The sequence below is a fragment of the Vipera berus genome, assembly GCF_964194415.1.
Source record: "Vipera berus genome assembly, chromosome: 1".
Taxonomy (NCBI): Eukaryota; Metazoa; Chordata; class Lepidosauria; order Squamata; family Viperidae; genus Vipera; species Vipera berus.
The window spans coordinates 30507707-30522788 of NC_138202.1; the positions used below are offsets into that span (position 1 = coordinate 30507707).

A 15082-nucleotide genomic window follows, 5' to 3' on the forward strand; every position below is an offset into this window, starting at 1 on the left:
GGTTCTTAAGAGGAGCAGCAGCAAACCTAACAAACTATCTTCCTCTTTGAAAAACTGGGATGAAAGGAAGATCTGGGAAAGCATGGCAAGATGGGAGTTCTTGCAGATGGGGAAACAAACTCCCAACAGCATTAAAATTAAACAAAATACCAGTTTTTGTGTATGTGTTCAAAAACATAAGCCCTGAGCTGGGAAAAAAAACTTAGCTTATTTCTCAAATTCAGCCAGTACTGGGGGATTCCAAAAGTCCAGAGTTCTTGCAAACTGGTGCATAGTTCTCATTTGAAAGTGCCCAAATATTACATAAAGTTGCCCGAGTGAAAATAATTTTTTGAATACTATTTTGGCAGTCTATCATTATGTGTCATGGGGTCATTTTCAAATCTTATAAAACACAGATTTATATTTTCTCTATGAATTTTCAATTATTTTATATAAATAAAAAATAGAAATGTTGTATTTGTATAATATTTTAACTAAAAGTATTTATATATTTAAATGTACCAGACAGGTAAATAAATAACTTGCGCATCTCTTTAAACACAGTGAAGTTGATTTCCAGACCTCAGCCTCTTTCATTCATCTTTGTGTAGTCAGAAAATCTGGCCCCTCCAGCACTACCGCTCTGGAATATTACTACAGGGACCATTATCTTATTGGAAGAAATAAAGGGGAAACCTGAAAAATCTGAGAGAAGTTCATAAAGATAAAATATATATAACTGTTATACAATACAGCAGCGTGTACTGTATTTCAAACTTGGCAACTTAAAAAAAAAAGTGTGGACTACAACTCCCAGAATTCTTGCTGCTGCCTGGAGAATTCTGGGACTTGTAGTCTACATCTCAAAGTTGCTAAGGTTTAGAAGCCATTCAAACTTCAAACCTGACCATGTTATACATATTATATAATCATCATAATAAAAAATAAAAAATAATTTGAGTGTTCAGTTGACTGAGTTTCATGTTTAATGAATAAGTTATATTATAACAACAACAACAACAGTAATAAAAAAGTTGGAAGGGACCTTGGAGGTCATCTCTAGTCCAATCCCCTGCTCAGGCAGGAAACCTACCATTTCAGACAAATGGCTGTTCAGTCTCTTCTTAAAAACTTCCAGTGTTGGAGCATTCACCGCTTCTGGAGGCAGATTGTTCCACTAATTAATTGTTCTGTCAGGAAGTTTCTCCTTAGTTCTAGGTCTCTTAGTTCTAGCCTTGCAATATTAATGTCAATAGGAATGCTGAGAAGGATGGCTACACAGGACATATATCCATGTCTTAATCTTCTCTGCATACAAGTTCAGGTGATCACTGATTAAAGAAACTGACCCTTTCCCTAGTCCAGGGGTCGGCAACCTCGGCTCTTTTATGACTCGTGGACTTCAACTCCCAGAATTCTGGCTCAGGAATTCTGGGAGTTGAAGTCCACGAGTCATAAAAGAGCCGAGGTTGCCGACCCCTGCCCTAGTCAAGGCTCTGTGTTCTGGCTTTACTGAACTGACCCTCATAGTAAATGAGGAGATTCGTCGGTCGTCTCAGCCCTCGGACCAAAGGACAAATCAGAGGGCGAACTATCGAACTCTCCATAAGTCAGCCAGCCTCCTGCCACCAAATCACCCGTAGGGGGGGGGGAGAGAGGCATCCTAAAGGCTAATGAGCAAGTAGCAGCGGCACAAACTCTTATGAATTGCAACGTCCGGGAGCCTAAACACCTTCGGGGAATACCCAACCACCCAGGAGGCGAACCGGGATACACTGCCGCGGGAGGTGGAGGCTCGAAGTGGCCGGCAGGCCTCGCGAGAAAGGGCGGTACTTTGGGGGCTGCGGCTCCTCCTCCTCCGGCAGCGAATGGGCGGCTGAACCAGGCCTGCGTGGAGGAGGAAGAGCGCGAGAAACTAGCCGGCGTTGCTGAGCGAGGCGAGTGGCTCGGGCCGCTGCGGGGAAGTCGCGCCTGCCCGTCCGCCTGCAGCCGCTGCAGCCCCGTCAAGATGTCGGGCGGGCGGGTGTGCGCTGCCTGTGGCGGCTCCGACATCGAGGTGGACTCAGCCCGGGGCGATGCCGTCTGCACCGGATGCGGTTCGGTGCTGGAAGACAACATCATCGTCTCGGAAGTGCAGTTCGTGGAGAACAGCGGCGGAGGCTCCTCGGCAGTCGGGCAGTTCGTCTCCCTCGACGGTGCGAGCCTGTGTGTGTGTGTGTTGTGTGTGCAGCGGGAGTCGGGAATCGGGGCAGGGCTTCGCTGGGGGGGGGGCAGCCGAAGGAGGAGCGGCCCGATGCTGCCTCTGTTGCGGCCGGCCGTGATGTTGCTCCCGAGAGCAGTGAAATTGCACGTGGGTGACGGGGGAGAATCGCAATTCATCTGCTTCCTCCTCCTGTGCCTTGCACAGAATTTGCTTAGTTTAAAAGCAAAGCAGTGCAATGACAAAATCGGCTATTATACTGTAAAAAGACAATTTATGTGCTACTGATTAGGACAGCTGCCTTGTAACTTCTGCAACCATTTACGTCTGACAGTAAAAGGTACATTTATCCCACCGTAATTCTCTGGCCACAGTATTTACAGCGGGTCAGTTCTTTGACAGCTCTCTCTAATTCCGGTTTCCCTCAAACTTCCTTCTTTGAGCTCTTTCTCTGGCTTGTTATACCAAATCTGGGAAAGGGGCTACCTTGTCCCATAAGAAATAGTCTCCGAAGAATAAGCCCTGCTTCAGAATGGAGTGGGAGGGAAATATTTATTTGCAGAAGTAGATTTTTCTATTAGTATATCTGTCTTCTTGACATGAGATCTGCCCTTTTCCTAATCTTTGTCATAATAATTATGGGTGCCTTCTTGCTCCATTTGGCTTTCATTCCTTTCTTTCTGCCTACTAATTTTGTAGTAGATTTTGGAAGAATGTAGTAGCCTGTAAGATGTGTGGCTTGTGACATTAACTTAGCCGAGAAATGAAATAAAATACAGTTATGGCTTATCCACATAACTCTTTTACTCTTTTACCTGCATACATGAATTACAGCAGCTGAAGTTGCATGGCAGAGGGTAGTTTCTTTGGCACTGAACATTTTTTTCTAGTTATACATGTTGCATATCTAAATGACTACAAACTTTAGTGAATTAAGTTAATGGAAAGAAAAACACCTATTGGGTCTAGGCTACAGTTTTAGACAAATTGAGCATTGTAAATTCCAGATATTATTATATAAACATCCCTGGAATTCTAGTTTGGATCTAATCCTGAATATGAAAGGAATCATTGGGAGTTTAGGAACAGAGATATCAATAGGCTGATGTCTCAGCTATATTTCTCTGACACATCTGAACTAGGATGTTTTGCTGAACATTGACCAGTAACTTGATGCATAAGTGAGCTGCATCTGGAAAGACAAGGCTCCCACAAGTAAGGGGATTCTGGGTTCATGAAATATGAGGCTCTGATGGAATTTTATTTCCCTGAAAAAAATATGTGACACCAGAGACCCAAATGTCAGCAGCAAGGGAAGGCAGCACCATAAAAGAAATGCACTCGCTGTGAATTTGCTTCTAGATAACATTTAAGATTTTGATATAGACAATTTGGAACCACTTTGAAGGAATATTTCCATTATACAGAAATGCTCAACAATTGCATTCATTATCAAAGGGTGCCTTGTGTCTACCACATGCAGTAGAAACTCATTTGAGCTCAGCTGGGAAGCCTTTTCTGTTACACCAGTTTTGGAGTGCTTACCCTTTAGAAATTAACCATGTATTATGGAAAAAATTAGAAGCTACATTAGATAGTTCATAATGGTGTGATTAAATTGCTCATAATTATTATTACATTATTCTTATGAGTTTTCTTGTATTTTGTCTATTTGGTAGTATATGTTTTAAAGTCTGCACCTTGGTTTTGAAGGGATCAGTGACAAATTGGTGTATAAATACTTTGAATAAATCAAAATAAAAGGAGACATCATAAATACAAAGGAGGGAAAGGATGATATCTTCCTTTTTTCCAATGCATTATATCTGGTGAAAGCTGCATTTCTTTCAGCCTCCAGTGCAATATGTACAGGATTTGCCAATAGTCAGACCCCACACACAATTTAATATTTGGATTGCATTGAATATTCAAATCAGTTGCCATTTTCTTCTAAACACTTCCTCAATCATTGATCTTTGAACATTCCTAAGTACAGAAACATTTTCTTTGAAAAAAAATTAATGAAATATATTGTGATTGGCCTACAAGTAGTATTTGAGTTACAACTGTAATGGAGTCTGCTGATTTTATGTTTTTTATAGTGGTTATTAAGTAAACATAGAGGTTGTAAGCATGAACACCATGGTTGTTAACCAAGTTGTTAAAAAATAGGATTGGGGCAGTGAGTGTGCCCTCTTCAATGTGGTAAATGAGGTTTTTAGATAATTCACATTCAATAATGAAGGGAAATAATTATGTTAATTGGATTCTTGATTTAGTAGAAAACTAGTTGTACCTTCTAGTTAAGTGCTAGCTTAAGTGCAATTGCTCAGATGTGTCATCTGGAAGCCACGCCCATCCCATTGCCGGCAATAGCAAAACCGTCCCAATACGTTGCGCGATGTCACATGATGTCGCGAGTTTGACATGTCTGGTTTAGATGATATGAAAAATAATTATTAAATATGCATGTATAAAAATGTATATTTTTATAAAATATAAAAAATTCTAATGATCCTTGTATTATTTAGCAGATATGTGTTCCCCAAACCCTGATAAGTGAAGATGTACATTGATTCATTATTGTCTTTTCCCCCCAACTTCAGAATGTTATTAATTGTGGGGAGATGCTCTTTGCTTTGTTGCCTGGGAGCTTCAAGATGCTTGATTATTACTCTAGTTCTTTTTCTTTACTTCCCCTTTTACTGCTTTGGGTGTTGAGAGAGACAGAAAGTTCTGGTTCTTGCTCTTCTGGTGCTAATTGTTAATTGATGTTGTTGTAGTGTGTCAATTACTCTTAAGTTATAACTAATTTGTATTAGTGCAGTAGATCATTTTCTGCTGATCCCATTTTCCCCATTTTCAACACACCTTTTTTCTCCTGTCTCCCGATTCTCAAGGTGCATCATTTAATAATATTATTTGATGCTGGATGGGGAGGTTGTGATTTGTGGTTCCTCAAGTGAAGTTCTTTCTCATAGCAAGATACAGAATTATAGGTGCTCCCACTTATATGGATGTGTGCTGGTTCTGATTTAGTTGCCTTGCACCTTTCCCATGAATAGCCAGAACTGGCTATTAGAGAGCTTATTACTTGCAGCTGCTTCCATTTAGAATTACTTGCATTTATTGTACCAGTGCTTTCCCTTTGCTATGACAAAGGCAAGGAGTATAATTTTAGAGAAGGGAAAGAGGTTTTTTTTCCCCTCCCCAAAGTCCTTCCTATATAGCAGTGTTTCTCAAACTTGGTAACTCTTAAAAAGAGTGGATTTCAACTCCCAGAGTTCTCTAGCCAGCAACTGGCAGAGGTGTTCTGAGAGTTGAAGTCCACATGTCTAGAGTTGCCATGGTTTAGAAACACGGCTGTATGGGATGTGCTCAGAGAAGTAGTTATTTTTGCTTGGATTAGATTCAGATCTCCATCTCTAATTAGAGAGTAGAGAAGGGAACTAGGGGATTAGCCATCCCTAAAAGTAGAGAAGGGAACTAGGGGATTAGCCATTTTGGATCTAATTCTCACAGAGATGAAATGATAGAAGGTGTTGAAGCCACAGGAACCTTGGGAGGTAGTGATCATGCAATATTGGAATTCAACATTATGGAAGCATAAGCAATAGAACACAGTCAAACTAGAGTCTTGGACTTCAAGAGAGCTAATTTCAATAAATTTAGAGAAGGCTTGGGAAGGATTCCATGGATGAGAATCCTCAAGGGGAAAACAACTTAAGAAGCTTGGGAAATTTTGAAAAGTGAAATAATAAAAGCCCAGTGTAGCACAATACCAAGAAAGAGGAAAAATAACAGCTCTCAAAAGAAACCAGCATGGCTGCATAAAGAACTCTCTGATAAATTGAAAGATAAAAAGGACAAGTATAGAAGGTGGAAAGAGGGGCACATAACTAAGTCAGAATATCAGCAAATAGCCTGAGCCTGCAAAGATGAAGTGAGGAAAGCTAAGGCTCATAATGAACTAAGGCTTGCAACCAAAGTCAAAAATAACAAAAAAAGCTTCTTTCAAAATGTAAAAAACAAGAAAAAACTAAAGGAAATAATTGGTCTATTAGTGGGTGAAAGTGGCAAGAAGGTGACAAGCAATAGGGAGAAAGCAGAACTATTTAACTCGTTTTTTGCATCTGTCTACACAAAGGGAAAAAACAGACCAACCTATCAAAAATAGTGCCATAAACAGAATAGATACATGTTAAGATAGGCAAGAAAATGGTAAGTGAGCACCTGTCCAGCCTAAAGGTAAAGGTTCCCCTGCACATGCGTGCTAGTTGTTTCCAACTCTAGGGGCTGGTGCTCATCTCCGTTTCAAAGCCGAAGAGCCAGCGCTTATCCGAGGACGTCTCCGTGGTCATGTGGCCGGCATGACTAGACGCCAAAGGCGCACAGAACGCTGTTACCTTCCCACCGTAGTTGTCCCTATTTTTCTACTTGCATTTTTTACGTGCTTTCGAACTGCTAGGTTGGCAGAAGCTGGGACGAGTAACAGGCGCTCACTCTGTTACCTGTCCAGTCTAGATGAGTTCAAATCACCAGGCCCAGATGGATTACACCCCAAGGTTCTCAAGGAACTGGCAGATGTGATCTCAGAACCACTGAACTATATTTTTCAAAGATCCTGGAGCACTGGGGAACTAACAGAGGACTGGAAAAGACCTGATGTAGTTCTCATCTTCAAAAAAGGAAAAAAATGGATCCAGGAAATTATAGATCTATCAGCCTGACCTCAATACCTGGGAAGATTCTGGAAAAGATAATCAAACAATGAATCAGCGAACACCTAGAGGCAAACAAAGTCATTACTAAAAGCCAACATGGGTTTGTCAAAAACAGATCATGTCAGACAAATCTTACTGAATTCTTTGACCAAGTGACAAAATTAGTGGATCAGAGGAATGCTGTGGATATAATTTACTTGGACTTCAGTAAGGCATTTGATAAAGTAGATCACAACCTACTACTCGATAAGATAGAAAAATGTGGGTTAGACAGCATCACCACCAGATGGATTTGTAGTTGGCTGACTGGCCGTACTCAGTGTGTGGTCCTCAATGGAACCGCATCTACATAGAGGGAAGTGTGTAGTGGGGTACCCCAGGGCTCTGTTCTGGGCCCAGTGCTCTTCAACATCTTCATCAACGATTTGGATGAGGGGATAGATGGGGAACTCATCATATTTGCAGACAACACCAAGCTGGCAGGAATAGCCAACACTCCAGAAGACAGGCTTAAGATACAAGAGGATCTGGACAGACTTGAACACTGGGCGCTATCTAACAAAATGAAATTCAATGATGAAAAAAGTAAGGTTCTACATTTAGGCAAGAAAAACCAAATGTACAGGTATAGTATAGGCGGGTACCTTGCTCAAAAGTAGTAAATGTGAGAGGGATCTCGGAGTCCTAGTGGACAATCATTTAAATATGAGCCAGCGGTGTGCTGCAGCTGCAAAAAAAGCCAACACAGTGCTGGGCTGCATTAACAAAGGGATAGAATCAAGATCACGTGAAGTATTAATACCATTTTACAATGCCTTGGTAAGGCCACAGTTGGAATACTGCATCCGGTTTTGGTCACCACGATGTAAAAAAGATGTTGAGACTCTAGAAAGAGTACAGAGAAGAGCAACAAAGATGATTAGGGGACTGGAGGCTAAAACGTATAAGGAACGGTTGCTGGAATTGGGTATGTCTAGTTTAACGAAGAGAAGGATGAGGGGGGACATGATAGCAGTGTTCCAGTATCTCAGGGGCTGCCACAAAGAGGAGGGAGTCAAGCTATTTTCCAAAGCACCTGAAGGCAGGACAAGAAGCAATGGATGGAAACTAATCAAGGAGAGAAGCAACCTAGAAGTAAGGAGAAACTTCCTGACAGAACAATTAACCAGTGGAACAACCTGCCTCCAGAAGTGTTGAATGCTCCAACACTAGAAGTTTTTAAGAAGAGACTGGACAGCCATTTGTCCGAAATTGTATAGGCGAACCTATGGCACCTATGGCACGCGTGCCATTGCCCCAGTCCTAGGCCTTCAGCTGGGTTTTATAAACCCTTTTTGCTTTAGGGCTCCACCACCGTGTGCAAAAAAAGGTTCAATCAATCAATCAATTTAATCTTGCGGGGAAAAAAAGATTCACAAAGTTGGAATTGGTTGAACGAACTTTTTAGTCCCACCCAGTCTGCCGTTACCACCGCAGCCATGCCCACCCAATGGGCCATGCCCACTCAATGGGCCACACCCACCCAATGGGCCACGCCCACCCGGCACCTGACGATACATAAGTGGGTTTTGTGTTGCAGTTTGGGCACTTGGTCTCTAAAGGTTCGCCATCACTGGTATAGGGTTTCCTGCCTGAGCAGGGGGCTGGACTAGATGACCTCCAAGGTCCCTTCCAACTTTATTATTGTTGTTGTTATTAATAATAGAGCCTTGGTGGAGCAGTGGGCTAATGCCTCCTTAAGTAACACCAGCTGCCTGCAATTAGTGCAGGTTCGCATCCCACCAGGCTCAAGGTTGACTCAGCCTTCCATCCTTCCGAGGTAGGTAAAATGAGGACCCAGATTGTTGGGGGCAATTAAGCTGACTTTGTAATAATGCCGCTTGGGGGTGTGTGTGAAAGCCCTAATAAGCAGGCATATACATAGAATGAAGGCTACTGCTAAGCTTGTAAGCCGCCCTGAGTCTTCGGAGAAGGGCGGGATATAAATGGAATTAAAATAAAAATAAATAAAAATAAAATAATAATAATTTTATGACATATTTGGAATCACTTTTATTGAAAAAAAATAATCTTTCCCATATGATATTGTTTTTTTTAGAGTTCCAGGCTGACTTTTGTAAGCTAGTGCTGTTTGTGTATTTATATATGGAATGGAATGGAATGGAATAGAATCTGGAAGGGACCTTGGAGGTCTTCTAGTCTAGCCCTCTGTTCAAGCAGGAGAACCTATACCATCTCAGACAAGTGACTGTCTAGTTTCTTCTTAAAAACCTCCAGTGATGGAGCACCCATGATTTCTGGAGGCAAGGTGTTCCACTGGTTAATTGTCCTCAGTGTCAGGAAGTTTCTCCTTAATTCCAGGTTGCTTCTCTCTTTGATCAGTTTCCAACCATTGTTTCTGGTCCTGGCCTCTGGTGCTTTGGAGAATAATTTGACCCCGTCTTCTTTGTGGCAGCCCCTCAAATACTGGAATACTGCTATCATGTCACCCCTATATGGGTGGGTGTAAGGGACAAAACCCTCAATAATTGGCTGGCCAGTCTCTACTTAAAAACTTACAGTGTTAGAGCATTCACCGCTTCTGGAGGCAGATTGTTCCACTGATTAATTGTTCTAACTGTCAGGAAGTTTCTCCTTAGTTCTAGGTTGCTTCTCTCCTTGATTAGTTTCCATCCGCTGCTTCTTGTCCTGCCTTCAGGTGCTTTGGAGAATAATTTGACCCCCTCTTCTTTGTGGCAGCCCCTCAAATACTGGAATACTGCTATCATGTCACCCCTATATGGGTGGGTGTAAGGGACAAAACCCTCAATAATTGATTATAGACCAATCTATATAGTTCTCATAATTAAATCTACTTCATGTTAATTTCCTACTGCTTGGTAAATTCCAAAACTGTTTTTGTGTCTTCTCCAAATATTTGAGTGTGTACCATTTCAAAACATGTAGTATATAAATAAAAGAAATAATGTACTATTTTCCAGATGAACTTAACTTATAGTGATTACATCTATTTTTCTTGGCAACAGTATGGAAGTCAATTGCTAATGTCTTCTTAAATGTTTTTTGTTGTTGTTGTCCAGTCTAAGTCTCCAAATGAGAGAAGGCTACAAATGATTATCACACTTCTTTATTGTAAGAAAATAGAAATTTTATTCCTGTGTCTGTTTGCAATTTTAGATTAAGTCGCTCATTTATTTTTATGTATGTAATTTGCACAGCTATCATCATTAGCTGGCATTGATTGTTTGAATTGTTAATGGATGTCACTGTGGTTACAACCTAGGATAAGCAGGTGAAACTTTAATAAGAGCACAAATTATTTGTACTGATTTCTGGAGTCTACTATAGGCAAATTTTGACACATATGGGCAATGTTTGAAAATGAAGTGGAGATGATTTGAATGAAAAAAGTTGCTCAGGAAAATCAAGTGTTTCTTTACCTCAGTCAGGAAAAATCACATCTTTGCTAGCTGTTATAAAGCAAAGTGTAATATTAATATCTTGTTACGATAACTGTTAGTATTTCACATATTGCTCTGTGCTCAACAGCAATGTATTTGGACAGAAAGTTCCCCACAATATATTGTAAGTAGAAATAAGTATTATTGGTAGAATTAAAGACTGCAATTCAGCTTCCTGATCTTCTAAATGTATTGGAATATGGGAATAACGTGGGGGAATAATAAATAAATTTTTGGCTTATTTTGAGCAGTATTAAGAATGGGCATGGGAATCAGAAGCATATGGGAGGAAGACCACTTTAGTTTCCACCCTTAAAATACTTCCAAATCCAAACAGTGATTTTTCAAGCATTGAATGATAATGATAATGATAACTTTATTGTCACTTTGAATGTACACCAATCGGCATACATCAAAATGAAATTTCGTTGCATACAGCTCTCAAAGGGTCACCACCTCCGATATATACTCCTTGTTCGTGGCCCGCTCAAATTTCACATTGTCCATTTTAGTCTCTAGGGAGTGAACGATGGCAAACAGGACAGATGGAAATGGGGCTCCATGTGGATTAGCCCTCAAATTCGCTTGTATTCTGACAACCTTGCCTTCTTTCCTTTTTCTGATGCTGACTCTTCCACCTTTTCCTTAAAGAGGCCTTGCTTCTTTTTGCCCCTGGAGCACGCTGCCGCCACCACCAACTCCTCCAAAAGCCTCCCTCTCTTCCTCTGGGCCTGCCGACAGCCTCATTGAACAAACATTAATAGTGGGACTAGGAATTGTTTGCTTCCAAAAGGCAAATTTTCTTTCTTTCCTATCCTTAATTTGGTTAAGAAAAAAAATTAAAAATGTGCCATTTCTTGGGTTTGGGGAGAGGGCTGCATATGAGTATCACATTGGGTATCCCTCCTAATTTAGGACCAGGTTTTAAACATTTGTCTGCATAGCATCTCTGCTCTAAATATTTGTTTCTAGGAAAACTTGACAAACCACATCTGACACTCTACAGTGGCTTAATCTGGCAAATTGATTTTTCTGATGAAACAGAAAAATGACTGATTATTGTTTTGTTTATGCATTTTTATTCAGAATTTAAATTACTTCCTTGCAGTTTTACAAAGTTAGTTTTAAAAGCGATGTAAATTGCTAGGTATCATACATTAATAGCAGTGTTCTCGTACATTGGTTATGAGGTCAAAGTAAAAGAGGTGGTAGATTGGGAAAATGGGTGTAAGAGAATGATTGGTGGAAAAATATGTGCATATAGAGAAAAAATGGCAAAAAGTGTAGCTAAAGAGAATGAGGAATGTGTTTAAAAGTGACAGAAAATGCGGACTTCCGGTTTGTCAGGCAGCCGCTGTGGATGGCTGGGAGACTTGCTCTCTGTTCCCCATCCAGTTTCGCATTGCTGAGGGCCCCTGAAAAGGGCCGAAAGTCTCCCTGAAGAGGCAACCATCAAGGAGGGGCGCTTGCTGGAACGCAGGAGAGCCGCAACTCTCCTGTTGGACCTGGTCATCCCTCCAAACTGGCAGATGAAAGGACCGGCCATTATGGCTCATCCCTAGGCTGTGAACAGCCGAAGTCACATTTTCCACCAGACAACTCTTAAAGCAGTGCAGAAGATACTGGGTGAGATCTACCTCTTTTACAGCCTTAATTACTTTCTGTATCTCCTTAAGCTGCTAAGCATTTTCCCCCCTGTGGTGAGGGAAGGGGGATTTCAGCCCTCCCTCCAGAAAGAGCGGTGACTAAATACCCAGGGGCGTTTTAACTGTTGAAAAAGTAACTGAATCCCAATTGGAACTTTATTTCTCAAAGCATGTGGATTGAATAGTTTTTATTTCCTATTGTTCATTGTCTACTTCTGTTGGAAATCTGGATTCTTTCTTATGAAAAAAAGAAAGAAAAACTGAAAAGATTAAGACAACTTTGGGACTCAAAGGAAAACTTTAAAAGGGGCCTGGCTGACTGCCCAGGGAAATAGGTAAGATACATAACCTTGAGAACTTTGAAGCAACAGCTGTGAAAGGCTTTGTGTTCCCTACCTAGAAAAAAAAATTCTTTCTTTTGGATTTTCTAAGTGTAAAGCCTTTAGCTTAAAATAACAACATAGAAGAAGACCAGGGACAAAATTTATTTATAGATGAAGATCAACAAACTCTTGCTATGTTGAAAACACTAATCCAAATTCTTACCACAACCAATGAAATACTAAGAGGCTATGTGAAGGAACAAGAAGACAGCCCAGATATGAAAGCCCAAACTTTGACCACAATTAAAGAACCATCTATACTAAATACAATAGAAAAAATGAAACATTCAAGTACCTTGACAGAAGACTCTACTATTAAACAAATATTGATATTTGAAAATCCAGAAAAGATATTGACAACCTGGAAAAAGGAAATGGTTTCTTATACAACTCAGAAGGAACTAGAGGATCTAGAAAAAGAACAGTTGGATGAGAAGACAAACAATTCAGAACAACTACATCGATATGGAAGAATAAAGAGACGACCCACTAGAACTATAAGTCCTCTCAAAAAAATGGCGATTGGATGGTTTTGCCAATATCAATTAATATACATGATATTACAAGGAGATTGGTTCGATGACCCAAAAACAAGGACATGGAAGTTGATTTGGCAAAGGAAAAAAGCTAGAATAAGACTCAAGAAAAATGGAGTTTTGACCATCTTATTGAAATCTGAAACAGAATGTACTTAAATAGATAAGATGTGTATGTTAAACACAAGATATTGTTATGAACTGAGATAAAGAAAATTTTTTGGTCATTAAAATTTATCAGTATAAATATTAATAGCTAATTTGAATATTGATTTGTGCATAAAGGTCATGTAAAGGTGAATAATGTAGATAAGCTAAAAAGTTATTGTTGAAAGTAATAAATAGGTCTATATGGAATGTTAAAAATGAAAATTATCAGTTTAAGCAAGAGATAGCAGATATAAAGAGGAAGAGAGGAAGCATTAAATATTGAAATAAAAAGAAATTTTGATTACTACCGTAGTTTCTAGCGTATAAGACTACTTTTTAACCCATGAAAATCTTCTCAAAAGTCAGGGGTCGTCTTATACGCCAGGTGCTGAAAATTTAGGGACAGGGCTGGCTGGAAAACCTGGAGCGGATCTCCCATTTAGTCTGCGCAGGGAAAGCGGGACCAATTGGAGAAGAAGCTGCAGTCTGTGATTTTTTACAGGCTGGGGTCTGGGCGTCTTTCCTTCTAAAGTTGAAGAGCAGCTGTAGTATATCCCAACTTGAAAGGCAGGTGGGGAAGGCAGCAGCCAGAGCAGTGGCTTAGCTCTAAGGACACATTTGACTCAGGAACTGGGCGGGCTGGCTGGAAAACCTGGAGCGGATCTCCCATTTGGTCTTTTTTTTTTTAAAATCCCATTTATATCCTGCCCTTCTCCGAAGACTCAGGGTGGCTTACAATTTAAAGCACAAATTAATGTGCTTAGCAATAGCCTTCATTCTGTGTATATGCCTGTTTATTAGGGCTTTCACCCCCCCCAAGCAGCATTATTACAAAGTCAGCTTATTGCCCCCAACAATCTGGGTCCTCATTTTACCTACCTTGGAAGGATGGAAAGCTGAGTCAACCTTGAGCCTGGTGGGATGCGAACCTGCACTAATTGCAGGCAGCTGGTTTTATGTAAGGCTCTGCACAGGGAAAGCTTTAGAGTGAATTAGGAAAAGTGAAAAAGTGAATTAGGGAAATAGGGAACGGTTGCTGGAATTGGGTATGTGTAGTTTAACAAAGAGAAGGGTGAGGGGTGACATGATAGCAGTGACCCAATATCTCAGGGGCTGCCACAAAGCAGAGGGAGCCAAGCTGTTCTCCAAAGCACCTGAAAGCAGGACAAGAAGCAATGGATGGAAACTAGTCAAGGAGAGAAGCAACCTAGAAGTAAGGAGAAACTTCCTGACAGTTAGAACAATTAACCAGTGGAACAACCTGCCTCCAGAAGTGGTGAATGCTCCAACACTGGAAGTTTTTAAGAAGAGACTGGACAGCCATTTGTCTGAAATGGTATAGGGTTTCCTGCCTTAGCAGGGGGTTGGACTAGATGACCTCCAAGGTCCCCTCCAACTACTCCTTCTCCTTCTCCTTCTCCTTCTCCTTCTTCTTCTTCATTATTATTATTATTATTATTATTATTATTATTATTATTATTATTATTGTTTAATCCACTTGCACTGTTTTATGTTTACATGTTTGATGACAAACAGCCTTATGTTTATAAGTGACAGTTTTCCTACTAAGCACCTGCATGTCATAAGCATTTGAATTAAAATTACCATATTAAAATCAAATCTGATGTTTTTTAATTTTTATTTGGTGTGCGTTGGAAGAGGGGTAGTCTTATACGGCAAGTATAGCCCAAACCCTATAATTTAACAGGAAATGTAGGGGGTCGTCTTATACGCCCAGTCGTCTTATACGCCGGAAAATACGGTACTTAAAAAACAACTGAAAATTAGCAAAAAGGAAGGATATCGTATTGTATCCTTAACTTGTAGACATAGAGGGTGAGAAGTTAAGTAAACAGAATGTGTATTTTGAATATTAGATTTTGTGAGGAATGGTGATAGATGAATTGGGAGTATACTAAAAATCTTGGGAATGATAAATATCAAATGTTAAATCTAAATGTTAGTGGAAATTAAAATTGAAAAATCTATTAGGTCATTGC

General features: G+C 40.3%; 1 protein-coding gene across 6 annotated transcripts in view; it reads left to right on the forward strand.

The window, feature by feature from the left end:
- The first annotated feature begins 1860 nt into the window (after positions 1–1860).
- BRF1 (BRF1 general transcription factor IIIB subunit) overlaps positions 1861–15082 on the forward strand; it is a 219917-nt gene continuing 206695 nt past the window's right edge. For all 6 annotated transcript variants that reach the window (XM_081313338.1, XM_081313342.1, XM_081313340.1 and 3 more), the window contains exon 1: positions 1861–2177. In XM_081313338.1, coding sequence (XP_081169464.1) covers positions 1991–2177 — 187 coding nt within the window. In that variant the 5' untranslated portion in view covers positions 1861–1990. The remainder of the gene's footprint in view (positions 2178–15082) is intronic.